This window comes from Oncorhynchus mykiss, chromosome 10, assembly GCF_057628025.1.
Source record: "Oncorhynchus mykiss isolate SJ-2025 chromosome 10, ASM5762802v1, whole genome shotgun sequence".
Classification (NCBI taxonomy): domain Eukaryota; kingdom Metazoa; phylum Chordata; class Actinopteri; order Salmoniformes; family Salmonidae; genus Oncorhynchus; species Oncorhynchus mykiss.
This window is the reverse complement of record NC_143031.1, coordinates 84,478,357-84,505,911: the sequence shown is the minus strand read 5'-3', so window position 1 is coordinate 84,505,911 and position 27,555 is coordinate 84,478,357. Positions and strand designations below refer to the sequence as shown.

The window sequence follows — 27,555 nt, the reverse complement described above, 5'->3', positions numbered from 1 at the left end:
GTTATAATGGGTTATGACTGGGTTATAATGGGGTTATGACTGTAGGACTGGGTTATAATGGGGTTATGACTGGGTTATAATGGGGTTATGACTGTAGGACTGGGTTATAATGGGGTTATGACTGGGTTATAATGGGGTTATGACTGTAGGACTGGGTTATAATGGGGTTCTGACTGCAGGACTGGGTTATAATGTGGTTATGACTGGGTTATAATGGGGTTAGGACTGTATGACTGGGTTATAACGGGGTTACGACTGTAGGACTGGGTTATAATGGGGTTATGACTGGGTTATAATGGGGTTAGGACTGTATGACTGGGTTATAATGGGGTTATGACTGTTGGACTCGGTTATAATGGGGTTATGACTGGGTTATAATGGGGTTATGACTGTATGACTGGGTTATAATGGGGTTATGACTGTTGGACTGGGTTATATTGGGGGTATGACTGTTGGACTGGGTTATAATGGGGTTATGACTGTAGGACTGGGTTATAATGGGTTTACGCCTGGGTTATAATAGGGTTATGACTGGGTTATAATGGGGTTATGACTGGGTTATAATGGGGTTGTGACTGGGTTATAATGGGGTTATGGCTGTAAGACTGGGTTATAATGGGGTTATGACTGGGTTATAATGGGGTTATGCCTGTATGACTGGGTTATAATGGGGTTGTGACTGGGTTATAATGGGGTTATGCCTGTATGACTGGGTTATGATGGGGTTATGACTGTAGGAATGGGTTATAATGGGGTTATGACTGTAAAACTGGGTTATAATGGGGTTATTACTGGGTTATGATGTGGTTATGACTGTAGGACTGGGTTATAATGGGGTTATGACTATGACTGGGTTATAATGGGGTTATGACTGGGTTATAATGGGGTTATGACTGGGTTATAAAGGGGTTATGACTGGGGTGTAATGGGGTTATGACTGTAGGACTGGGTTATAATGGGGTTATGACTGGGTTATAATGGGGTTATGACTGGGTTATGATGTGGTTATGACTGTAGGACTGGGTTATAATGGGGTTATGACTGTAGGACTGGGTTATAATGGGGTTAGGACTGTATGACTGGGTTATAATGGGGTTATGACTGTAGGACTGGGTTATAATGGGGTTATGACTGGGTTATAATGGGGTTAGGACTGTATGACTGGGTTATAATGGGGTTATGACTGGGTTATAATGGGGTTATGACTGTATGACTGGGTTATAATGGGGTTATGACTGTTGGACTGGGTTATATTGGGGGTATGACTGTTGGACTGGGTTATAATGGGGTTATGACTGTAGGACTGGGTTATAATGGGTTTATGCCTGGGTTATAATAGGGTTATGACTGGGTTATAATGGGGTTATGACTGGGTTATAATGGGGTTATGGCTGTAAGACTGGGTTATAATGGGGTTATGACTGGGTTATAATGGGGTTATGCCTGTATGACTGGGTTATAATGGGGATATGACTGTTGGACTGGGTTATAATGGGTTATGACTGGGTAATAATGGGGTTAGGACTGTAGGACTGGGTTATAAGGGGGTTGTGACTGGCTTATAATGGGGTTATGCCTGTATGACTGGGTTATAATGGGTTATGACTGGGTTATAATGGGGTTAGGACTGTAGGACTGGGTTATAATGGGGTTATGACTGTAGGACTGGGTCATAATGGGGTTATGCCTGTATGACTGGGTCATAATGGGGTTATGCCTGTATGACTGGGTTATAATGGGGTTATGACTGTTGGACTGGGTTATAATGTGTTATGACTGGGTTATAATGGGGTTATCACTGTAGGACTGGGTTATAATGGGGTTATGACTGTTGGACTGGGTTATATTGGGGGTATGACTGTTGGACTGGGTTATAATGGGGTTATGACTGTAGGGCTGGGTTATAATGGGGTTATGACTGTATGACTGGGTTATAAAGGGGTTATGACTGTTGGACTGGGTTATAATGGGTTATGACTGGGTTATAATGGGGTTATGACTGTAGGACTGGGTTATAATGGGGTTATGACTGTTGGACTGGGTTATATTGGGGGTATGACTGTTGGACTGAGTTATAATGGGGTTATGACTGGGTTATGATGTGGTTATGACTGTAGGACTGGGTTATAATGGGGTTATGACTGTAGGACTGGGTTATAATGGGGTTAGGACTGTATGACTGGGTTATAATGGGGTTATGACTGTAGGACTGGGTTATAATGGGGTTATGACTGGGTTATAATGGGGTTAGGACTGTATGACTGGGTTATAATGGGGTTATGACTGGGTTATAATGGGGTTATGACTGTATGACTGGGTTATAATGGGGTTATGACTGTTGGACTGGGTTATATTGGGGGTATGACTGTTGGACTGGGTTATAATGGGGTTATGACTGTAGGACTGGGTTATAATGGGTTTATGCCTGGGTTATAATAGGGTTATGACTGGGTTATAATGGGGTTATGACTGGGTTATAATGGGGTTATGGCTGTAAGACTGGGTTATAATGGGGTTATGACTGGGTTATAATGGGGTTATGCCTGTATGACTGGGTTATAATGGGGATATGACTGTTGGACTGGGTTATAATGGGTTATGACTGGGTAATAATGGAGTTAGGACTGTAGGACTGGGTTATAATGGGGTTATGACTGTAGGACTGGGTCATAATGGGGTTATGCCTGTATGACTGGGTTATAATGGGGTTATGACTGTTGGACTGGGTTATAATGGGTTATGACTGGGTTATAATGGGGTTATGACTGTAGGACTGGGTTATAATGGGGTTATGACTGTTGGACTGGGTTATATTGGGGGTATGACTGTTGGACTGGGTTATAATGGGGTTATGACTGTAGGACTGGGTTATAATGGGGTTATGACTGTATGACTGGGTTATAATGGGGTTATGACTGTTGGACTGGGTTATAATGGGGTTATGACTGTAGGACTGGGGTATAATGGGGTTATGACTGTAGGACTGGGTTATAATGGGGTTATGCCTGTAGGACTGGGTTATAATGGGTTTATGACTGTAGGACTGGGTTATAATGGGGTTATGCCTGTAGTACTGGGTTATAATGGGTTTATGACTGGGTTATAATAGGGTTATGACTGTTGGACTGGAAATAATGGGGTTATGACTGGGTTATAATGTGGTTATGACTGTAGGAATGGGTTATAATGCGGTTATGAGTGTTGGACAGGGTTATAATGGGGTTAAGACTGTTGGACTGGGTCATAATGGGGTAATGACTGGGTTATAATGGGGTTATGGCTGGGTTATATTGGGATTATGACTTTAGGACTGGGTTATAATGGGGTTATGACTGTAGGACTGTGTTATAATGGGGTTATGACTGTAGGACTGGGTTATAATGGGGTTATGACTGGGTTATAATGGGGTTATGACTGGGTTATAATGGGGTTATGACTGGGTTATAATGGGGTTATGACTGTAGGACTGGGTTATAATGGAGTTATGACTGTAGGACTGGGTTAAAATGGGGTTATGACTGGGTTATAATGGGGTTATGACTGTAGGAATGGGTTATAATGGGGTTATGACTGGGTTATAATGGGGTTATGACTGTAGGACTGGGTTATAATGGGGTTATGACTATAGGACTGGGTTATAATGGGGTTATGACTGGGTTATAATGGGGTTATGACTGGGTTATAATGTGGTTATGACTGTAGGACTGGGTTATAATGGGGTTATGACTGGGTTATAATGGGGTTATGACTCGGTTATAATGGGGTTATGACTGTAGGACTGGGTTATAATGGGGTTATGACTGGGTTATAATGGGGTTATGACTGGGTTATAATGGGGTTATGACTGTAGGACTGGGTTATAATGGGGTTATGACTGGGTTATAATGGGGTTATGACTGGGTTATAATGTGGTTATGACTGTAGGACTGGGTCATAATGGGGTTATGACTGGGTTATAATGGGGTTATGACTGGGTTATAATGGGGTTATGGCTGTAGGACTGGGTTATAATGGGGTTATGACTGTAGGACTGGATTATAATGGGGTTATGACTGGTTTATAATGGGGTTATGACTGGGTTATAATGGGGTTATGACTGGGTTATAATGAGTTATGGCTGTAGGACTGGATTATAATGGGGTTATGACTGTAGGACTGGGTTATACTGGGGTTATGACTGGGTTATAATGGGGTTATGACTGGGTTATAATGGGGTTATGACTGGGTTATAATGGGGTTATGACTGGGTTATAATGGGGTTCTGATTGGGTTATAATGGGGTTATGACTGGGTTATAATGGGGTTATGACTGGGTTATAATGGGGTTATGACTGTAAGACTGGGTTATAATGTGGTTGTGACTGGGTTATAATGGGGTTATGCCTGTATGACTGGGTTATGATGGGGTTATGACTGTAGGAATGGGTTATAATGGGGTTATGACTGTAAAACTGGGTTATAATGGGGTTATGACTGGGTTATGATGTGGTTATGACTGTATGACTGGGTTATAATGGGGTTATGACTGGGGTGTAATGGGGTTATGACTGTAGGACTGGGTTATAATGGGGTTATGACTGGGTTATAATGGGGTTATGACTGGGTTATGATGTGGTTATGACTGTAGGACTGGGTTATAATGAGGTTATGACTGTAGGACTGGGTTACAATGTGGTTATGACTGGGTTATAATGGGGTTAGGACTGTATGACTAGGTTGTAATGGGGTTATGACTGTAGGACTGGGTTATAATGGGGTTATGACTGGGTTATAATGGGGTTAGGACTGTATGACTGGGTTATAATGGGGTTATGACTGTTAGACTGGGTTATAATGGGGTTATGACTGGGTTATAATGGGGTTATGACTGTATGACTGGGTTATATTGGGGGTATGACTGTTGGACTGGGTTATAATGGGGTTATGACTGTAGGAATGGGTTATAATGGGGTTATGACTGTAAAACTGGGTTATAATGGGGTTATGACTGGGTTATGATGTGGTTATGACTGTATGACTGGGTTATAATGGGGTTATGACTGGGTTATAATGGGGTTATGACTGGGTTATAATGGGGTTATGACTGGGTTATAATGGGGTTATGACTGTAGGACTGGGTTATAATGGGGTTATGACTGGGTTATAATGGGGTTATGACTGGGTTATGATGTGGTTATGACTGTAGGACTGGGTTATAATGGGGTTATGACTGTAGGACTGGGTTATAATGTTGTTATGACTGGGTTATAATGGGGTTAGGACTGTATGACTGGGTTATAATGGGGTTATGACTGTAGGACTGGGTTATAATGGGGTTATGACTGGGTTATAATGGGGTTAGGACTGTATGACTGGGTTATAATGGGGTTATGACTGTTGGACTGGGTTATAATGGGGTTATGACTGGGTTATAATGGGGTTATTATGACTGTATGACTGGGTTATAATGGGGTTATGACTGTTGGACTGGGTTATATTGGGGGTATGACTGTTGGACTGGGTTATAATGGGGTTATGACTGTAGGACTGGGTTATAATGGGTTTATGCCTGGGTTATAATAGGGTTATGACTGGGTTATAATGGGGTTATGACTGGGTTATAATGGGGTTGTGACTGGGTTATAATGGGGTTATGGCTGTAAGACTGGGTTATAATGGGGTTATGACTGGGTTATAATGGGATTATGCCTGTATGACTGGGTTATAATGGGGATATGACTGTTGGACTGGGTTATAATGGGTATGACTGGGTTATAATGGGGTTATGACTGTAGGACTGGGTTATAATGGGGTTATGCCTGTATGACTGGGTTATAATGGGGTTATTACTGTTGGACTGGGTTATAATGGGTTATGACTGGGTTATAATGGGGTTATGACTGTAGGACTGGGTTATAATGGGGTTATGACTGTAGGACTGGGTTATAATGGGGTTATGCCTGTATGACTGGGTTATAATGGGGTTATGACTGTTGGACTGGGTTATAATGGGTTATAATGGGTTATAATGGGGTTATGACTGTTGGACTGGGTTATAATGGGGTTATGACTTTAGGGCTGGGTTATAATGGGGTTATGACTGTATGACTGGGTTATAATGGGGTTATGATTGTAGGACTGGGGTATAATGGGTTTATTTTTTTATTTTATTTTTACCTTTATTTAACTAGGGAAGTCAGTTAAGAACAAATTCTTATTTTCAATGACTGGGTTAACAGGTTAACTGCCTGTTCAGGGGCAGAACGACAGATTTGTACCTTGTCAGCTCGGGGGTTTGAACTTGCAACCTTCCGGTTACTAGTCCAACGCTCTAACCACTAGGCTACCCTGCCGCCCCCGGTTTATGACTGTAGGACTGGGTTATAATGGGGTTATGCCTGTAGGACTGGGTTATAATGGGTTTATGACTGGGTTATAATAGGGTTATGACTGTTGGACTGGGTTATAATGGGGTTATGACTGGGTTATAATGTGGTTATGACTGTAGGAATGGGTTATAATGGGGTTATGACTGTTAGGACAGGGTTATAATGGGGTTATGACTGTTGGACTGGGTTATAATGGGGTTATGGCTGGGTTATATTGGGATTATGACTGTAGGACTGGGGTATAATGGGGTTATGACTGTAGGACTGGGTGATAATGGGTTTATGACTGGGTTATAATAGGGTTATGACTGTTGGACTGGGTTATAATGGGGTTATGACTGGGTTATAATGTGGTTATGACTGTAGGAATGGGTTATAATGGGGTTATGACTGTTAGGACAGGGTTATAATGGGGTTATGACTGTTGGACTGGGTTATAATGGGGTTATGGCTGGGTTATATTGGGATTATGACTGTAGGACTGGGGTATAATGGGGTTATGACTGTAGGACTGGGTTATAATGGGGTTATGACTGTAGGACTGGGTTATAATGGGGTTATGACTGGGTTATAATGGGGTTATGACTGGGTTATAATGGGGTTATGACTGTAGGACTGGGTTATAATGGGGTTATGACTGTAGGACTGGGTTAAAATGGGGTTATGACTGGGTTATAATGGGGTTATGACTGTAGGAATGGGTTATAATGGGGTTATGACTGGGTTATAATGGGGTTATGACTGTAGGACTGGGTTATAATGGGGTTATGACTGTAGGACTGGGTTATAATGGGGTTATGACTGGGTTATAATGGGGTTATGACTGGGTTATAATGGGGTTATGACTGTAGGACTGGGTTATAATGGGGTTATGACTGGGTTATAATGGGGTTATGACTGGGTTATAATGGGGTTATGACTGTAGGACTGGGTTATAATGGGGTTATGACTGGGTTATAATGGGGTTATGACTGGGTTATAATGGGGTTATGGCTGTAGGACTGGGTTATAATGGGGTTTTGACTGTAGGACTGGGTTATAATGGGGTTATGACTGGATTATAATGGGGTTATGACTGGTTTATAATGGGGTTATGACTGGGTTATAATGGGGTTATGACTGGGTTATAATGGGGTTATGGCTGTAGGACTGGGTTATAATAGGGTTATGACTGTAGGACTGGGTTATACTGGGGTTATGACTGGGTTATAATGGGGTTATGACTGGGTTATAATGGGGTTATGACTGGGTTATAATGGGGTTCTGATTGGGTTATAATGGGGTTATGACTGGGTTATAATGGGGTTATGACTGGGTTATAATGGGGTTATGCCTGGGTTATAATGGGGTTATGACTGGGTTATAATGGGGTTTTGACTGGGTTATAATGGGTTTATGACTGTAGGACTGGGTTATAATGGGTTTATAACTGGGTTATAATGGGGTTATGACTGTAGGACTGGGTTATAATGGGTTTATAACTGGGTTATAATGGGGTTATGACTGGGTTATAATGGGGTTATGACTGGGTTATAATGGGGTTATGACTGTAGGACTGGGTTATAATGGGGTTATGCCTGGGTTATAATGGGGTTATGACTGGGTTATAATGGGGTTATGCCTGGGTTATAATGGGGTTATGACTGGGTTATAATGGGGTTATGACTGGGTTATAATGGGGTTATGACTGTAGGACTGGGTACCTGAGCAATGAGGTCTCCGTTCTCAGCATGCAGCATCACCACAGCCCCCAACTCCTTCAGGAAGGAGAACACCTCATACAACTATTAGAGAGAGAGAGAGAGAGAGAGAGAGAGAGAGAGAGAGAGAGAGAGAGAGAGAGAGAGAGAGAGAGAGGGAAGGAGAGAGAGAGGGAGAGAGATAGATAGAGAGAGGGAAGGAGAGAGAGAGAGAGAGAGATAGGAAGGTGAGAGGAAAGCAAAGATAATGAGAGGGGGGGAGAATGGGAGAGCAAGGAGCGAGGGAGGGAGGAAAGAGAGAAGGGGAGAGAGAGAAGAGAGCAGAATACAGAAATTGTAGAGAGAGAATAGCGATGGAAAGAGATAATGATTATTACTGCACATAGAGTATAAATAGTTATATTTACTATTGTGCAGCATATCATTATAATACACATGTCAATATGATATTAAACCAACCTGAGAATCAGTCATCTGAAACGAATCCTTATAGGACATATACACCTGGAATGAGTTGATCCCTGAGAGAGAGAGAGAGGGATGGAGGGATGGAGGGAGAGAGGGAGTGTGTGTGAGATAGATAGATAGATAGATAGATAGATAGATAGATAGATAGATTGACAGATAACACATTTCTTCACACAGGGTAGTGGGGTGAGACAGGGATGCAGCTTAAGCCCCACCCTCTTCAACATATATATCAACGAATTGGCGCCGGCACTAGAAAAGTCTGCACCCTACTAGAATCCAAAGTCAAATGTCTACTGTTTGCTGATCATCTGGTGCTTCTGTCACCAACCAAGGAGGGCCTACAGCAGCACCTAGATCTTCTGCACAGATTCTGTCAGACCTGGGCCCTGACAGTAAATGTCAGTAAGACCAAAATAATGGTGTTTCAAAAAAGGTCCAGTCGCCAGGACCACAAATACAAATTCCTTCTAGACACTGTTGCTCGAGAGCACACAAAAAACTATACATACCTTGGCCTAAACATCAGCGCCACAGGTAACTTCCACAAAGCTGTGAAAGATCTGAGAGACTTGGCAAGAAGGGCATTCTATGCCATCAAAAGGAAGGGGAGGGAGAGGGAGGGTGGGAGAGACAGAGAGGGAAGGAGGGAGACAGGGAGGGAGGGAGGGAGGGAGGGAGGGAGGGAGGGAGGGAGGGAGGGAGGGAGGGAGGGAGGGGGAGAAGAGAGAGAGCAGAAGACAAGACAGAAAGAAGACACTGATCCAATCAACCGATTAGGTCAATAAGATGATCAATAAGCTTTCCTTTCTTCTGCAGCAAAACCAACCAACCCAATCAATTAACCCACCCACCAAACCAATCGACCAATTCACTTTCAGATCAGGTGATCAATAATAATAATAAATCAATCGATCAGGTGATTAATAACCCAACCTTTCAACCCACCAACCAACCAAACAGGCGACCAGTAAACCAATCGACCAATTAACTTTCTGATCAGGTGATCAATAAGCCAACCTTTCAACCCACCAACCAACCAAACAGGCGACCAGTAAACCAATCGACCAATTAACTTTCTGATCAGGTGATCAATAAGCCAACCTTTCAACCCACCAACCAACCAAACAGGCGACCAGTAAACCAATCAACTGATAAATCAATCGATCAGGTGATCAATAACCCAACCTTTCAACCCACCAACCAACCAAACAGGCGACCAGTAAACCAATCAACTAATAAATCAATAGATCAGGTGATCAATAACCCAACCTTTCAACCCACCAACCAACCAAACAGGCGACCAGTAAACCAATCAACTGATAAATCAATCGATCAGGTGATCAATACCTTTCTCCTGCACCAGAACCTCCAGCTCATCCTTGACCCCCGGGTGCCAGTGCGGCAGGTCGACGTGCAGCGAGTAGTCACAGCAACACTTCCTGTCAGCTGACTCCTGCCAGCGCTCAAACGCTTCCAGCAGGCTGTCACCCGGCTGAGGAGTCACATGGTCAACTGGGGGGGGGGGGGGGGGTCAGGGGTCAGATGTTAAAGGTTAGAGTTTCAACTTTATCCCAGAGTGCAGCAGGGGCGCTCATTAGACATAAATATAATGTGGGAATGTGTGTATTGGCGTGTGTTTGTATGTGTGTGTGCATGTTTATGTGTGTATATGTGTGTGTGTTTGTGTATAAGCGCATGTGTACATGTGTATGTGTGTGTGTATGTGTGTGTATGGGTGTGTATGGGTGTGTGTGTGTGTGTGTGTGTATGTGTGTTTGTGTGTGTGTGTGTGTGTGTGTCCACTCACTGATCATGGTGGTGCCCCCGGCCAGCGCGGCTCTGCTGCCCAGGTAGAAGTCGTCTACAGGTGAACAGCCCAGGTGAGGCTTCATCAGACAGGTGTTCACATCTATACCTCCAGGTATCACCAGACATCCATTAACCTCCAGCACCCTCACATCATCAGGTACCTCCAGGTTATCACCCACCTGTCTATAGAGGAGAGGGGGGGGGGGGGGGGGGAACAGGGTTAGGAGAGATCAGAGGTTTGAGGGGTGGCAGAGGAATTGAGGAGGGCGATGGGGGAGGTAAGGGGGAGAGGTGTGGCAGAAGGAGTGAGGAGGGGGATGGGGGGGACAGGGTTAGGAGAGATCAGAGGTTTGACAGGTGGCAGAGGAAGTGAGGAGGGGGATGGGGGAGGTAAGGGGAGAGAGGGAAGAGAGTTAGGAAAAAATGAGAGGAGGAGGCGAGGATAGAGGAAGTGAGGAATCAAGGAAATGCGTTTTGAGATTCTCCCATGTACTTACTTTATAAGGCCATCTTCCACATAGACGTCTGCATACTGAGACAGGTCGTCATTCACCACACGACCCCCTTTAATCAGCAACCTCTCACTCTGCACACAGGATGGAGGGAGGGATGGAGAGGGGGGATGGGGGAGGCAGGGAGAGGGGGAAGAGAGAGGAGAGAGAGAGGCAGGGAGGCGAGAGAGATAGAGAGGAAGAGAGAGAGAGAGAGACAGAGAGAGAGAAGATGTTACGTCTCCATGGCAACCTAGCCGTCTGTCTTCCCCGATGCTGTAGCCTAACGTCTACTGGCTGAAGTGTTACCATGGAGATACGACTGTTTGGAGCCTCGCTCTGTCTCTCTGCTTGCAAAAAAAAAAATTGCACAACCCAGGCTAGGCCTGGTCCTCCCTACTGTCTCTGATCTGGAGGACTCACTAAACAGAGAACATCCCTGGTCCTCCCTACTGCCTCTGATCTGGAGGACTCACTAAACAGAGAACATCCCTACTGTCTCTGATCTGGAGGACTCACTAAACAGAGAACATCCCTACTGCCTCTGATCTGGAGGACTCACTAAACAGAGAACATCCCTACTGACTCTGATCTGGAGGACTCACTAAACAGAGAACATCCCTACTGACTCTGATCTGGAGGACTCACTACAGAGAACATCCCTACTGCCTCTGATCTGGAGGACTCACTAAACAGAGAACATCCCTACTGTCTCTGATCTGGAGGACTCACTAAACAGAGAACATCCCTACTGACTCTGATCTGGAGGACTCACTAAACAGAGAACATCCCTACTGCCTCTGATCTGGAGGAATCACTAAACAGAGAACATCCCTACTGCCTCTGATCTGGAGGACTCACTAAACAGAGAACATCCCTACTGCCTCTGATCTGGAGGACTCACTAAACAGAGAACATCCCTACTGACTCTGATCTGGAGGACTCACTAAACAGAGAACCTCCCTACTGCCTCTGATCTGGAGGAATCACTAAACAGAGAACCTCCCTACTGCCTCTGATCTGGAGGACTCACTAAACAAAGAACATCCCTACTGCCTCTGATCTGGAGGACTCACTAAACAGAGAACATCCCTACTGCCTCTGATCTGGAGGACTCACTACAGAGAACATCCCTACTGACTCTGATCTGGAGGACTCACTAAACAGAGAACCTCCCTACTGCCTCTGATCTGGAGGACTCACTAAAGAGAACATCCCTACTGTCTCTGATCTGGAGGACTCACTAAACAGAGAACATCCCTACTGTCTCTGATCTGGAGGACTCACTACAGAGAACATCCCTACTGCCTCTGATCTGGAGGACTCACTAAACAGAGAACATCCCTACTGTCTCTGATCTGGAGGACTCACTAAACAGAGAACATCCCTACTGCCTCTGATCTGGAGGACTCACTAAACAGAGAACATCCCTACTGCCTCTGATCTGGAGGACTCACTAAACAGAGAACATCCCTACTGCCTCTGATCTGGAGGACTCACTAAACAGAGAACATCCCTACTGACTCTGATCTGGAGGACTCACTAAACAGAGAACATCCCTACTGCCTCTGATCTGGAGGACTCACTAAACAGAGAACATCCCTACTGCCTCTGATCTGGAGGACTCACTAAACAGAGAACATCCCTACTGCCTCTGATCTGGAGGACTCACTACAGAGAACATCCCTACTGACTCTGATCTGGAGGACTCACTAAACAGAGAACCTCCCTACTGCCTCTGATCTGGAGGACTCACTAAACAGAGAACCTCCCTACTGCCTCTGATCTGGAGGACTCACTAAACAGAGAACATCCCTACTGCCTCTGATCTGGAGGACTCACTAAACAGAGAACATCGCTACTGCCTCTGATCTGGAGGACTCACTAAACAGAGAACATCCCTACTGCCTCTGATCTGGAGGACTCACTAAACAGAGAACATCCCTACTGCCTCTGATCTGGAGGACTCACTAAACAGAGAACATCCCTACTGACTCTGATCTGGAGGACTCACTAAACAGAGAACATCCCTACTGCCTCTGATCTGGAGGACTCACTAAACAGAGAACATCCCTACTGCCTCTGATCTGGAGGACTCACTAAACAGAGAACATCCCTACTGCCTCTGATCTGGAGGACTCACTAAACAGAGAACATCCCTACTGCCTCTGATCTGGAGGACTCACTACAGAGAACATCCCTACTGACTCTGATCTGGAGGACTCACTAAACAGAGAACCTCCCTACTGCCTCTGATCTGGAGGACTCACTAAACAGAGAACCTCCCTACTGCCTCTGATCTGGAGGACTCACTAAACAGAGAACATCCCTACTGCCTCTGATCTGGAGGACTCACTAAACAGAGAACATCCCTACTGCCTCTGATCTGGAGGACTCACTAAAGAGAACATCCCTACCGTCTCTGATCTGGAGGACTCACTAAACAGAGAACATCCCTACTGTCTCTGATCTGGAGGACTCACTACAGAGAACATCCCTACTGCCTCTGATCTGGAGGACTCACTAAACAGAGAACATCCCTACTGTCTCTGATCTGGAGGACTCACTAAACAGAGAACATCCCTACTGTCTCTGATCTGGAGGACTCACTACAGAGAACATCCCTACTGCCTCTGATCTGGAGGACTCACTAAACAGAGAACCTCCCTACTGCCTCTGATCTGGAGGACTCACTAAAGAGAACATCCCTACTGTCTCTGATCTGGAGGACTCACTAAACAGAGAACATCCCTACTGTCTCTGATCTGGAGGACTCACTACAGAGAACATCCCTATTGCCTCTGATCTGGAGGACTCACTAAACAGAGAACATCCCTACTGTCTCTGATCTGGAGGACTCACTAAACAGAGAACATCCCTACTGTCTCTGATCTGGAGGACTCACTACAGAGAACATCCCTACTGCCTCTGATCTGGAGGACTCACTAAAGAGAACATCCCTACTGTCTCTGATCTGGAGGACTCACTAAACAGAGAACATCCCTACTGTCTCTGATCTGGAGGACTCACTACAGAGAACATCCCTATTGCCTCTGATCTGGAGGACTCACTAAACAGAGAACATCCCTACTGTCTCTGATCTGGAGGACTCACTAAACAGAGAACATCCCTACTGTCTCTGATCTGGAGGACTCACTACAGAGAACATCCCTACTGCCTCTGATCTGGAGGACTCACTAAAGAGAACATCCCTACTGTCTCTGATCTGGAGGACTCACTAAACAGAGAACATCCCTACTGTCTCTGATCTGGAGGACTCACTAAACAGAGAACATCCCTACTGACTCTGATCTGGAGGACTCACTAAACAGAGAACATCCCTACTGTCTCTGATCTGGAGGACTCACTAAACAGAGAACATCCCTACTGTCTCTGATCTGGAGGACTCACTAAACAGAGAACATCCCTACTGTCTCTGATCTGGAGGACTCACTAAACAGAGAACATCCCTACTGCCTCTGATCTGGAGGACTCACTAAACAGAGAACATCCCTACTGCCTCTGATCTGGAGGACTCACTAAAGAGAACATCCCTACCGTCTCTGATCTGGAGGACTCACTAAACAGAGAACATCCCTACTGTCTCTGATCTGGAGGACTCACTACAGAGAACATCCCTACTGCCTCTGATCTGGAGGACTCACTAAACAGAGAACATCCCTACTGTCTCTGATCTGGAGGACTCACTAAACAGAGAACATCCCTACTGTCTCTGATCTGGAGGACTCACTACAGAGAACATCCCTACTGCCTCTGATCTGGAGGACTCACTAAACAGAGAACCTCCCTACTGCCTCTGATCTGGAGGACTCACTAAAGAGAACATCCCTACTGTCTCTGATCTGGAGGACTCACTAAACAGAGAACATCCCTACTGTCTCTGATCTGGAGGACTCACTACAGAGAACATCCCTATTGCCTCTGATCTGGAGGACTCACTAAACAGAGAACATCCCTACTGTCTCTGATCTGGAGGACTCACTAAACAGAGAACATCCCTACTGTCTCTGATCTGGAGGACTCACTACAGAGAACATCCCTACTGCCTCTGATCTGGAGGACTCACTAAAGAGAACATCCCTACTGTCTCTGATCTGGAGGACTCACTAAACAGAGAACATCCCTACTGTCTCTGATCTGGAGGACTCACTACAGAGAACATCCCTATTGCCTCTGATCTGGAGGACTCACTAAACAGAGAACATCCCTACTGTCTCTGATCTGGAGGACTCACTAAACAGAGAACATCCCTACTGTCTCTGATCTGGAGGACTCACTACAGAGAACATCCCTACTGCCTCTGATCTGGAGGACTCACTAAAGAGAACATCCCTACTGTCTCTGATCTGGAGGACTCACTAAACAGAGAACATCCCTACTGTCTCTGATCTGGAGGACTCACTAAACAGAGAACATCCCTACTGTCTCTGATCTGGAGGACTCACTAAACAGAGAACATCCCTACTGTCTCTGATCTGGAGGACTCACTAAACTGAGAACATCCCTACTGACTCTGATCTGAAGGACTCACTAAACAGAGAACATCCCTACTGACTCTGATCTGGAGGACTCACTAAACAGAGAACATCCCTACTGACTCTGATCTGGAGGACTCACTAAACAGAGAACATCCCTACTGACTCTGATCTGGAGGACTCACTAAACAGAGAACATCCCTACTGACTCTGATCTGGAGGACTCACTAAACAGAGAACATCCCTACTGTCTCTGATCTGGAGGACTCACTAAACAGAGAACATCCCTACTGCCTCTGATCTGGAGGACTCACTAAACAGAGAACATCCCTACTGACTCTGATCTGGAGGACTCACTAAACAGAGAACATCCCTACTGACTCTGATCTGGAGGACTCACTAAACAGAGAACATCCCTACTGTCTCTGATCTGGAGGACTCACTAAACAGAGAACATCCCTACTGCCTCTGATCTGGAGGACTCACTAAACAGAGAACCTCCCTACTGTCTCTGATCTGGAGGACTCACTAAACAGAGAACATCCCTACTGTCTCTGATCTGGAGGACTCACTAAACAGAGAACATCCCTACTGTCTCTGATCTGGAGGACTCACTAAACAGAGAACATCCCTACTGTCTCTGATCTGGAGGACTCACTACAGAGAACATCCCTACTGCCTCTGATCTGGAGGACTCACTAAAGAGAACATCCCTACTGTCTCTGATCTGGAGGACTCACTAAACAGAGAACATCCCTACTGTCTCTGATCTGGAGGACTCACTACAGAGAACATCCCTATTGCCTCTGATCTGGAGGACTCACTAAACAGAGAACATCCCTACTGTCTCTGATCTGGAGGACTCACTAAACAGAGAACATCCCTACTGTCTCTGATCTGGAGGACTCACTACAGAGAACATCCCTACTGCCTCTGATCTGGAGGACTCACTAAAGAGAACATCCCTACTGTCTCTGATCTGGAGGACTCACTAAACAGAGAACATCCCTACTGTCTCTGATCTGGAGGACTCACTAAACAGAGAACATCCCTACTGTCTCTGATCTGGAGGACTCACTAAACAGAGAACATCCCTACTGTCTCTGATCTGGAGGACTCACTAAACTGAGAACATCCCTACTGACTCTGATCTGAAGGACTCACTAAACAGAGAACATCCCTACTGACTCTGATCTGGAGGACTCACTAAACAGAGAACATCCCTACTGACTCTGATCTGGAGGACTCACTAAACAGAGAACATCCCTACTGACTCTGATCTGGAGGACTCACTAAACAGAGAACATCCCTACTGACTCTGATCTGGAGGACTCACTAAACAGAGAACATCCCTACTGTCTCTGATCTGGAGGACTCACTAAACAGAGAACATCCCTACTGCCTCTGATCTGGAGGACTCACTAAACAGAGAACATCCCTACTGACTCTGATCTGGAGGACTCACTAAACAGAGAACATCCCTACTGACTCTGATCTGGAGGACTCACTAAACAGAGAACATCCCTACTGTCTCTGATCTGGAGGACTCACTAAACAGAGAACATCCCTACTGCCTCTGATCTGGAGGACTCACTAAACAGAGAACCTCCCTACTGTCTCTGATCTGGAGGACTCACTAAACAGAGAACATCCCTACTGTCTCTGATCTGGAGGACTCACTAAAGAGAAATGTGTTCACCCTTCTCTATCTTTAAATGTAACATGTCAAATAAAATGGTGCCGTCTGGTTTGCCTTATATAATAATATAAGGAATTTGAAATGATATATACTTTTACTTTTTCTACTTAAGTATATTTATAAGTTAAAACCAAATGCTATTAGATGTTTACTCAATTAGCTTTTTTACTGAGTGACTCAAGTAGACAGGTATGACAATTGGATTCTTTATCCACCACTGCCACTATATCCAAACATGACCAAGAATCCTGAAAGCTGTGCATATATTCTAACAATAGCTTTATTCTACGTTTTACACCATTTAAACACGTTTTACAACGTTCTACACCATTTAAACACGTTTTACAACGTTCTACACCATTTAAATAGCTGCATGGAATGTTTTCTGAATGAGCCAACTAGGCTAGAATATCCCCAAGACAGATCTCTCCCTCACATGAACACCTCAAATCGGTCTTCCCTGTTGCTCTCTCTCTCTGTCTCTACCTCTGTCTCTCTCTCTACCTCTGCCTATCTCTCTCTCTACCTCTGTCTCTCTCTCTCTCTCTCGCTCTCTCTCTCTCCTCTCCTCTCATCTTTCTCTACCTCTCTCTCTCTCTCTCTCTTTCTCTACCTCTCTCTCTCTCTCTACCTCTGTCTCTCTCCCTCTCTCTCTCTCTCTTTATCTCACTCTCTACCTCTCACTCTCTACCTCTGTCTCTCTAGCTCTCTATTTATGTCTCTCTCTCTCTCTCTCTCTCCCCCAGAGTTCAGACAATTGTCTTACTCTTTCCAACCTGCAGCACAACATACAACGTCGGATTGTCACTCAGTGTAAATCCCTGATAACAACTCAACCATGTCAGATAGAGAAGCAGGGCAGAGAACAGACGCATTGACTTGACACGTCGCGGCAGAAATGGTAACAAAAATGATCTCCGCGATTACGGTGGTATCATTATGCGGCCTGGCTGGCTGACACGGGGGAGACTGGGCCAGGGCAGACATCACACAGGCCTTCTACTCAAACTGCTTGCCTATCATCCGGCGACACTAAGAGTTTAATCCCCGCCAACGGTATCAGGAGCAGGGGATTTATCTAACCGAGGCTGCAGCTCGGTAGCAGCGGCAGTACCGCCCTGTCGCCCTTGACAGCCTCAACGTGCCTTTAGTCTGGGCTACAATCATTGTTTTCTCTGTAGAACTGAATATAATAAACAGAAACGATCTCCTTTTTGTAAGTCTATATTCTACCAAGGAACCTCCAGCGGCGACAAGTTAGACTAGGTATGTGGTGCTGAAATGGACAGCGCCGTTTGTTCGCCTATTGACCGAAAACAATGGCTATTCCGCGCTAGACAGCCAGCCAGCCCGTCCGGCTGCCAGCCCCGCCAGGTGGGAGTCTTACCGGAAGGTGGGGGATACCATTCCCCTGGTGGTCAGTACCGGACATGCTCGCTCTCTCTCTCTCTCTTTTCCCGCAGCCAGTGAACTCAGAAGCGGAAGGAACGCTGCAGGACCTCCTTTTGTCTTCGCGTGCAGTGCAGTCAGAGCAGCCGCGATGTTCAGTGTGTGTGTGTGTGTGTGTGTGTGGTGTGTGTGACAGAAGCTGGGATAGCTGTCAAAACGGCGCTGTTCAATTCATCACCACACGTGGCCTAATAGCCTACCTGGCCGTCACCGGTTCAGGTGATGTGGACAGCCTAGAGAGATCTGCGTAGCCTATTTTAGGAACAGCCTAGCTGACGTCACTGCACTGCAGAACAGAGTAAGCTACAACTGGAAATATAGCAAGCGATCTGCCCTACTTTTAATCAACATAAACATGGTCGAGAAAAAAAAATGCAGTTTTCACCTACCTTTCCATTCTTCTGACCGGAGTGACACTGCCTCCCTGCCGGGTACTCAATCTCCACACCCGGCCTCACATCCTCTCTCTCCCCGGGTGAACTGACCTGAGAACCGACAGCCCGGACCTCACTGGCCTCACTTGCCGTCTCAGGAACGTTGCCATCGGTGTGGTCGAGGAGCCTGTCTCGGCTGACGCTCCTGGGAGTCCTGGTTCCTCTCCTTCCCGCGGAAAAGTTATCGCAGTCTACAGTCTTGCTGTCGTAGGCGCCATCCGCCGAGGAAAACATCCCGTAGGATTTCCGTTGGTTCGGCCCGGTTGTAACCGTTCCTGCCAGGTAGACCGGCAGCTCGTTCTCCCGGTTCCACTGCCTCCTGCAGTCAGACATGATAACGACCGGGTATCTGTAGCCTTTCTACTCACATTAATAACAACAACTGCTGATGTAAAAAAGGTTTGAGATTATATCGGTTAAATGGGACAGTCTTTTTACTCCGCTGTCGACGGTCTCGCGCTGCAAAAGCACCTGTGTTTTGGTGCGACGTGAACTTTGATGCGTGTCTCGAGGAGAGGACGATTATGATGATGATGATGATGATGTAGTGCTCTAGATTCTATCGGAGCCAGGGGGGCAGAGAGGGGGGGGGGGGGGGGAGAGAGGGAATGAGATGTAGAGAAAATGAGTTCTGCAGACAACCCCACCTCCTTCTCTCCTCTCTCCATCTCTCTTTCTCCCTATCTGTATCTCTCTTTCTCCCTGAATCTCCCCCTCCTTCCCCCTCTCACCCATCTCTCTTCCACTCTCTTTACTCCCCTTTCTCCCCCTCTCTCTCCCCTCTCACCCCTCTTTCTCCCCCTCTCTCTTCCACTCTCTTTACCCCCCTTTGTCCCCCTCCCTCTATCAAACTCTCTCATTCTCTCTTTCTCTCTGAATCTCCCCCTCCTTCCCCCCTCTCACCCCTCTCTCTTCCACTCTCTTTACTCCCCTTTCTCCCCCTCTCTCTCCCCTCTCACCCCTCTTTCTCCCCCTCTCTCTTCCACTCTCTTTACCCCCCTTTGTCCCCCTCCCTCTATCAAACTCTCTCAGTCTCTCTTTCTCCCTGAATCGCCCCCTCCTTCCCCCCTCTCACCCCTCTCTCTTCCACTCTCTTTACTCCCCTTTCTCCCCCTCTCTCTCCCCTCTCACCCCTCTTTCTCCCCCTCTCTCTTCCACTCTCTTTACCCCCCTTTGTCCCCCTCCCTCTATCAAACTCTCTCAGTCTCTCTTTCTCCCTGAATCGCCCCCTCCTTCCCCCCTCTCACCCTCTCTCTAATAGAATGGCTGTTGATAGGCTGACATCAAAACATCCAGGGATTAACTAGTGACCCACATCTGGAATGGACAAAACAGATTTATAAACGCTCTGTCTTGTGCCTGTGTGTGTGTGTGTGTGTGTGTGTGTGTGTGTGTGTGTCAAATCAAATCAAATTTTATTTGTCACATACACATGGTTAGCAGATGTTAATGCGAGTGTAGCGAAATGCTTGTGCTTCTAGTTCCGACAATGCAGTAATAACCAACAAGTAATCTAACTAACAATTCCAAAACTACTGTCTTGTACACAGTGTAAGGGGATAAAGAATATGTACATAAGGATATATGAATGAGTGATGGTACAGAGCAGCATAGGCAAGATACAGTAGATGGTATCGAGTACAGTATATACATATGAGATGAGTATGTAAACAAAGTGGCATAGTTAAAGTGGCTAGTGATACATGTATTACATAAGGATACCGTCGATGATATAGAGTACAGTATATACGTATGCATATGAGATGAATAATGTAGGGTAAGTAACATTATATAAGGTAGCATTGTTTAAAGTGGCTAGTGATATATTTACATAATTTCCCATCAATTCCCATTATTAAAGTGGCTGGAGTTGAGTCAGTGTCAGTGTGTTGGCAGCAGCCACTCAATGTTAGTGGTGGCTGTTTAACAGTCTAATGGCCTTGAGATAGAAGCTGTTTTTCAGTCTCTCGGTCCCAGCTTTGATGCACCTGTACTGACCTCGCCTTCTGGATGATAGCGGGGTGAACAGGCAGTGGCTCGGGTGGTTGATGTCCTTGATGATCTTAATGGCCTTCCTGTGACATCGGGTGGTGTAGGTGTCCTGGGGGGCAGGTAGTTTGCCCCCGGTGATGCGTTGTGCAGACCTCACTACCCTCTGGAGAGCCTTACGGTTGAGGGCGGAGCAGTTGCCGTATCAGGCGGTGATACAGCCCGCCAGGATGCTCTCGATTGTGCATCTGTAGAAGTTTGTGAGTGCTTTTGGTGACAAGCCAAATTTCTTCAGCCTCCTGAGGTTGAAGAGGCGCTGCTGCGCCTTCTTCACAATGCTGTCTGTGTGAGTGGACCAATTCAGTTTGTCTGTGATGTGTATGCAGAGGAACTTAAAACTTGCTACCCTCTCCACTACTGTTCCATCGATGTGGATAGGGGGGTGTTCCCTCTGCTGTTTCCTGAAGTCCACAATCATCTCCTTAGTTTTGTTGACGTTGAGTGTGAGGTTATTTTCCTGACACCACACTCCGAGGGCCCTCACCTCCTCCCTGTAGGCCGTCTCGTCGTTGTTGGTAATCAAGCCTACCGCTGTTGTGTCGTCCGCAAACTTGATGATTGAGTTGGAGGCGTGCGTGGCCACGCAGTCGTGGGTGAACAGGGAGTACAGGAGAGGACTCAGAACGCACCCTTGTGGGGCCCCAGTGTTGAGGATCAGCGGGGAGGAGATGTTGTTGCCTACCCTCACCACCTGGGGGCGGCCCGTCAGGAAGTCCAGTACCCAGTGGCACAGGGCGGGGTCGAGACCCAGGGTCTCGAGCTTGATGACGAGCTTGGAGGGTACTATGGTGTTGAATGCCGAGCTGTGTGTGTGTGTGTGTGTGTGTGTGTGTGTGTGTGTTTACATTCAATGTATTCTATTTACAGGTTCATGTGTTCTATTTACATGTTATGTGTGTTTATTAGGGATCCCAATTAGCTTCTGCCAAGACAGGAATGTGTGTGTTTCCTAATCTTCACAGTTAAAACCGAAGAAAAACATCTATCTGGTAAAGTCCACTAAACATACAGTCTACAGAAGGTCTATACCCTCCTGGGATTTATTCACATTTAATTGTGTTACAAAGTAGGATAAACACTTATTTAATTGTAATATTTTTTGTCAACGGTCTATACAAAATACTGTAACGTCAAAGAGGAAGAAAAATTAAACAAAAACAAATTGAAAGATGAACGACAATAAAATACTAATATACCTTGATTAGATAAATGCACTCTTAGTAAACAGGGTTCAGAAGGGGTTCCCATAGGAGTTGTCACGACCGTCGTCAGGGAAATGACCAAGGTGCAGCATTGTCATGTATTGTCATGTTGTGTCCTGTTCCTGTTCTTTCTCTTCACCCTGTCTCCCTCTGCTGGTCGTATTAGGTTACCTTTTCTTCCCCTCTTTCCCCCAGCTGTTCCTTGTCTTCTCTAACTACCTCGTTCACCCCTTTTCCCACCTGTTCCCTTTTTCCCTCTGATTAGGTCTCTATATCTCTCTTTGTTTCTGCTTCTGTCTTTGTCGGATTCTCGTTTGTGTTTCCCATGCCTGAACCAGACTATCGTCGTGTTTGCTGCAACCTTGTCCTGTCCTGTCGGAATCTGCCTGTTCATCTAACCTTGTCCTGTCCTGTCGGAATCTGCCTGTCCATCTGAGCCTACGTGTGTTTCGTCATTAAAGAAACTCTGTTTTGTTAATTCGCTTTTGGGTCCTCATTCACGCACCTGACAAGCATGGTGAGCGTACAACTCTTTTTATTTTGAATCTGGAACCAAAAAGGGTTATTCAAAAGGTTCTCCTGTGGAGGACAACCGAGGAGGAGAGCCCTTAATTAAAGGTTCTAGATAGCAATTTATTTTATTTTTTACCCCTGAGGCAATACATGTTAGAAACACCTTTAGCAGCCATTACAGCTGGGAGTCTTCTTGGGTAAGTCTCTAAGAGTCATTACAGCTGGGAATCTTCTTGGGTAAGTCTCTAAGAGTCATTACAGCTGGGGGTCTTCTTGGGTAAGTCTCTAAGAGTCATTACAGCTGGGGGTCTTCTTGGGTAAGTCTCTAAGAGTCATTACAGCTGGGAGAGTTCTTGGGTAAGTCTCTAAGAGTCATTACAGCTGGGAGACTTCTTGGGTAAGTCTCTAAGAGTCATTACAGCTGGGGGTCTTCTTGGGTAAGTCTCTAAGAGTCATTACAGCTGGGGGTCTTCTTGGGTAAGTCTCTAAGAGTCATTACAGCTGGGAGAGTTCTTGGGTAAGTCTCTAAGAGTCATTACAGCTGGGAGACTTCTTGGGTAAGTCTCTAAGTCATTACAGCTGGGAGTCTTCTCGGGTAAGTCTCTAAGAGTCATTACAACTCTCGAGTCTCATAAGAGCTTTGCATAACTGTACAGTCATGGCCAAACGTTTTGAGAATGACACAAATATTAATTTCCACAAAGAAAAAAACTCCTCGCTCTTTTCTTTTGGGTTTCAACCCTGTTCTTTATGTGTACGTGTTTGTTTGGTCTTCATCCCCGTGCCTTTTACGTAGAGAAATAAAAACTCCTATTACGCATTCCTGCGCCTGTCTCCCGATCCTTAATACCAACGTGACAAATGGCCTCATGGTGACGTCCCCGAGCAGTTTCCTTCCTGTCCTGCAGCTCAGTTCAGATGAACGACTGGGTGGGTTTAATACATCATCCACAGTATCATTATACTATACTCCTTCTTAGCGAGGCATTGGAAAACCTCCCTGGTCTTTGTGGTTGAATCTTTGTTTGAAATTCACTGCTCGACTGAGGGACCTGATAGATTATTCTATGTGTGGGGTACAGAAATGAGGTAGCCATTAAACAAATAATGTAAATCACCCAGTTACCAATGTGAATCCTCTACCTCACATATGTCAGAGTCAAGGCCCGCGGGCCACATCCGGCCCGCAAGAAGGTTTTTTACGGCCCCTGGGATGATCTTGATTTATTATTAGAACCGGCCCGCAGCAAGCCGGCAGCCCGCAGATCTTTTACACGCACCAATACTACATTTCCCACAATGCAAAGGTGACGCACCGAGCAGTAGGCTGCTTCATTTCAATATTTATTGGCACAGCAGTCGTCAGCATCACAGTAAAATTAACTTTCAGATACCCATCAAAAATGGCAAAACGGAAGGTGGATCCTGAGAACCGGGGGTTTCAAGGTGGGAGTCGGAGTATATGTTCACGAAGGTAGCTGGAAAACCTGTGTGTCTTCTGTGTGGAGAAAGTGTGGCGGTACTGAAAGAGTATAATCTGAGACGACATTATGAAACGAAACACGCGGACACACACGCGGACGCAACTGTCAAGGCCAGTTTTATTTTGGCAGAAGAGATCGCTAAATCAGCCTGGCCATTTACGGAGGGGGATTTCATCAAAAACTGCATGATTAAAGTTTGTGACGAAGTTTGCCCAGAAAAAAGGCAACTCTTTTTAAATGTGAGTCTGAGCAGAAACACCATTGCCGAGAGAGTAGACCAGTTGTCCATCAATCTAAAAGAGCAGCTTGTGAAAAAGGGAAAAGATTTTATTGCATATTCCTTGGCTGTGGATGAGAGCACCGACATTTCTGACATTGCCCAGTTGTCAATTTTCATCCGCGGAGTGGACTCCAACCTAAGCGTGACAGAGGAGTTTTTGGCTTTACGTCCTATGCATGGCACAACTACGGGGCATGATTTGTATGAAGAGGTGTCAAGATGTGTAAATGAGATGGAGCTGCCTTGGGAAAAACTCGTGGGTTTGACAACCGACGGAGCACCTGCGATGTGTGGACACAGGAGCGGACTGGTGGCGAAGATACGGGAAAAGATGCAAGAGGAAAACGCGACAGGTGAGCTGACAGCTTATCATTGTATCATACACCAGGAAGCGTTGTGCGGTAAAGCCTTGAAAATGGAGCATGTAATGAGCATCATCACGCGCACAGTTAACTTTATCAGAGCCAAAGGTTTGAATCACCGCCAGTTCAAGGCATTTCTGACGGAGTTAGAAACGGAGCATGGTGATTTGCCTTATCACACAGAGGTGCGATGGCTAAGCCAGGGAAAGGTGCTTCAAAGATGTTTCGAGCTTCGTGAGGAGATTTGTCTGTTCTTGGACAGCAAAGGGAAAGACACAACACAACTCCGAGACGAAATGTTTCTGTGTGAAATGGCTTTTCTGTGTGACATTACGAGTCATCTGAATGCAATAAACTTGCAGCTGCAGGGTCAGGATCGTGTCATCTCTGATATGTACAGTACAGTGAAGGCATTTAAAACCAAACTGACTCTGTGGGAGACGCAGATGCGGAAAGAAAATTTGAGCCACTTTCCCAGCTGCCAGACCATGAAAGAGAAGCTCTCTACCAGTGCGTTCCCGAGCACACAGTTGGCTGATAAAATAGGTATGCTTGCCGCTGACTTTCGACGCCGATTTGCTGACTTTGAAGCACAAAAAAGCAGGTTGGAACTGCTCGGTAACCCATTTGCTGTTGACGTGGAAAGCTCACCACCAAACCTCCAAATGGAGTTGATTGACCTCCAATGCAATGATGCACTGAGGGCAAAATATGCGGCAGTGGGTGCTGCGGAGTTCGCCCGTTTCCTCCCCGGCACAATGCCCCAGCTGCGCATCCAGGCTGCTCAAACGTTGTCTATGTTTGGCAGCACATACCTGTGTGAACAACTGTTTTCTTTGATGAACCTGAACAAAACATCACACAGAAGTCGACTTACTGCTGAACACCTCCACTCAATTCTGAGGATTTCTTCAGCTCAGAGCCTTACCCCGAACATTGATGAACTTGTGGAAAAGATGGGACACCACCAAGTATCACCCTCAACCTCAAACAAGTGAACATTACTGTGCAATCACATATTTAGAGTTTTTACTCAGTTCAAGTTTAAAAGTTAAAATTTAATATTTGTTTTCACTGCATGTTACTTCTCCTTAAACAAAGTGTTGTTTTTGATTAATAGATTTTTGCACTTTATTTTTTTGTATTTCAATCCAATTATATTTTAAAAATATTTCAGTTGAGTGGATGATAGAAAATTGCTATTATTGTTTTTTCTTTGAAGTAAATTTAGCCCACTTTTGCTAAAATAGAAAATATAGTCTACTGATGGTGCCTTGAATACCGGTTTCTTTCATTTAATGTTCATGTTATGGGGATATTTATATAAAGGAAATTTGTCTTTTGTGTCTGTTGAAAATTAAAGATTACTGACAGAGCCATAAGAAAATATTGCTTTATTTATCTGATCATATTGTAATATATTTGTTAGGTTTTCAGTAGGTTCAATTAGGTTCACTAGACTATATGCGTCATTTAAAATTTTTTCAATGAACATTCGAACAGTCCGGCCCTCGTCTTGTAGCTGATTTTTTTATTTGGCCCTCCGTCCATTTGACTTTGACACCCCTGCTCTACCTCGTCTCCTCCCCCATCTGATGATTAGGCTGCTTACACTCATTGAGAGTCATTAAGGCCCCCTGAGTCCTTCTGTAGTTGGCCGATGCAGTAAAACACGTGTGTGTGTGTGTGTGTGTGTGTGTGTGTGTGTGTGTGTGTGTGTGTGTGTGTGTGTATATATATATATATATATATACTACATACATAATATATACAGTATATATTTTATTTTGCAAAGCTGTCATCAAGGCAAAGGGTAGCTATTTGAAGAATCTCAAATATAAAATATATTTTGATTTGTACTTTGTACTTTTTTGGTTACGACATGATTCCATATGTGTTATTTCATACTTTTGATGTGTTCACCATTATTCTACAATGTAGAAAATAGTATAAATAATGAAAAACCTTAATGAGTAGGTGTTCTAAAACTTTTGACCGGTAGTGTATATATGCTACATATATAATATATACTGTATATATTTCCTTTTTATTTTTTGCTGCCTTTTGGAAGTCCCACAGACCTTCGGGGCTGAGGGGCTTCAGCCCCAGAAATCCCCTACATTATGCCGGCCCTGATTTGTGGTGAGTACATGCGGGCGTCATCTTTATGCATCTTAGCCAATGGCTGCACGTCAAGACTCAACTGTCGGAGCTCCCATCTCTTCTTTCGCGACGTAGGCTGTTGAGAGTGACATGGATCCGCTGCGACGACTTCTATCCAAACTTTTGACCTGAGAAGAAGCTTACTTCATTTTATGTCTTGAGTAAAACTGTTCGTTCGGACCATGAGTAAGTCACTTTTCCTTTGGGCTACTTGTTTAAAAAAAAAAAAAAAAAGATTAATTTAGGTGGCATGAGCTGACAAGATGTAACCGTTGCGCGTTGCGCTATTCCAGATTGACAGAAAATGAGGCAGGTTGTAATAACGCAACAGGCGTTTTTATTTTATTTCGTATGTTTGCAGTAGAATACCAATCTAAAAACACACGTTGTCTACTTCAAAAAATAATTCCATTCCACATTCCAAAGTAGCCTAAAACGTTTTGTTTTAGTTAGGCTATGTGGAACGTTTTCCAATGCGGTAGCCTATTGCTTTGCATTGAATAGTTGTATATAGTGAATGTTATTCTGTGTCAGTCCAGGATTTGTAGAGCAGCTGTTTTGACAATTAGATCATTCATTTCGTAA

The 27,555-nt window shown here is 45.2% G+C and overlaps 2 protein-coding genes across 7 annotated transcripts in view; one reads left to right on the top strand and one right to left on the bottom strand.

Moving 5' to 3' along the window:
• Positions 1–19,471, bottom strand: part of LOC110515429 (dihydropyrimidinase-related protein 1-like) — a 32,797-nt gene extending 13,326 nt beyond the window's left edge. Inside the window, exons 1-6 of one of the 2 annotated variants that reach the window (XM_036934324.2) lie at positions 18,873–19,471; positions 10,846–10,934; positions 10,347–10,531; positions 9,887–10,051; positions 8,528–8,589; positions 8,072–8,152 (exon numbers count right to left, since the gene is read on the bottom strand). In XM_036934324.2, coding sequence (XP_036790219.2) covers positions 8,072–8,152; positions 8,528–8,589; positions 9,887–10,051; positions 10,347–10,531; positions 10,846–10,934; positions 18,873–19,250 — 960 coding nt within the window. In that variant the 5' untranslated portion in view covers positions 19,251–19,471. Of the gene's footprint in view, positions 1–8,071; positions 8,153–8,527; positions 8,590–9,886; positions 10,052–10,346; positions 10,532–10,845; positions 10,935–18,421; positions 18,729–18,872 lie in introns of those variants that run through there. The other variant, XM_090188210.1, reaches the window with a different exon arrangement.
• Positions 19,472–26,930: 7,459 nt separating this feature from the next.
• LOC110514270 (wolframin) overlaps positions 26,931–27,555 on the top strand; it is a 40,580-nt gene continuing 39,955 nt past the window's right edge. For all 5 annotated transcript variants that reach the window (XR_016483981.1, XM_090188208.1, XM_090188207.1 and 2 more), the window contains exon 1: positions 26,931–27,156. Coding sequence is in view for 4 of the 5 variants with exons in the window: in XM_090188208.1 (XP_090044334.1) it covers positions 27,153–27,156 (4 nt within the window). In the remaining variant the exon portion in view is untranslated. The remainder of the gene's footprint in view (positions 27,157–27,555) is intronic.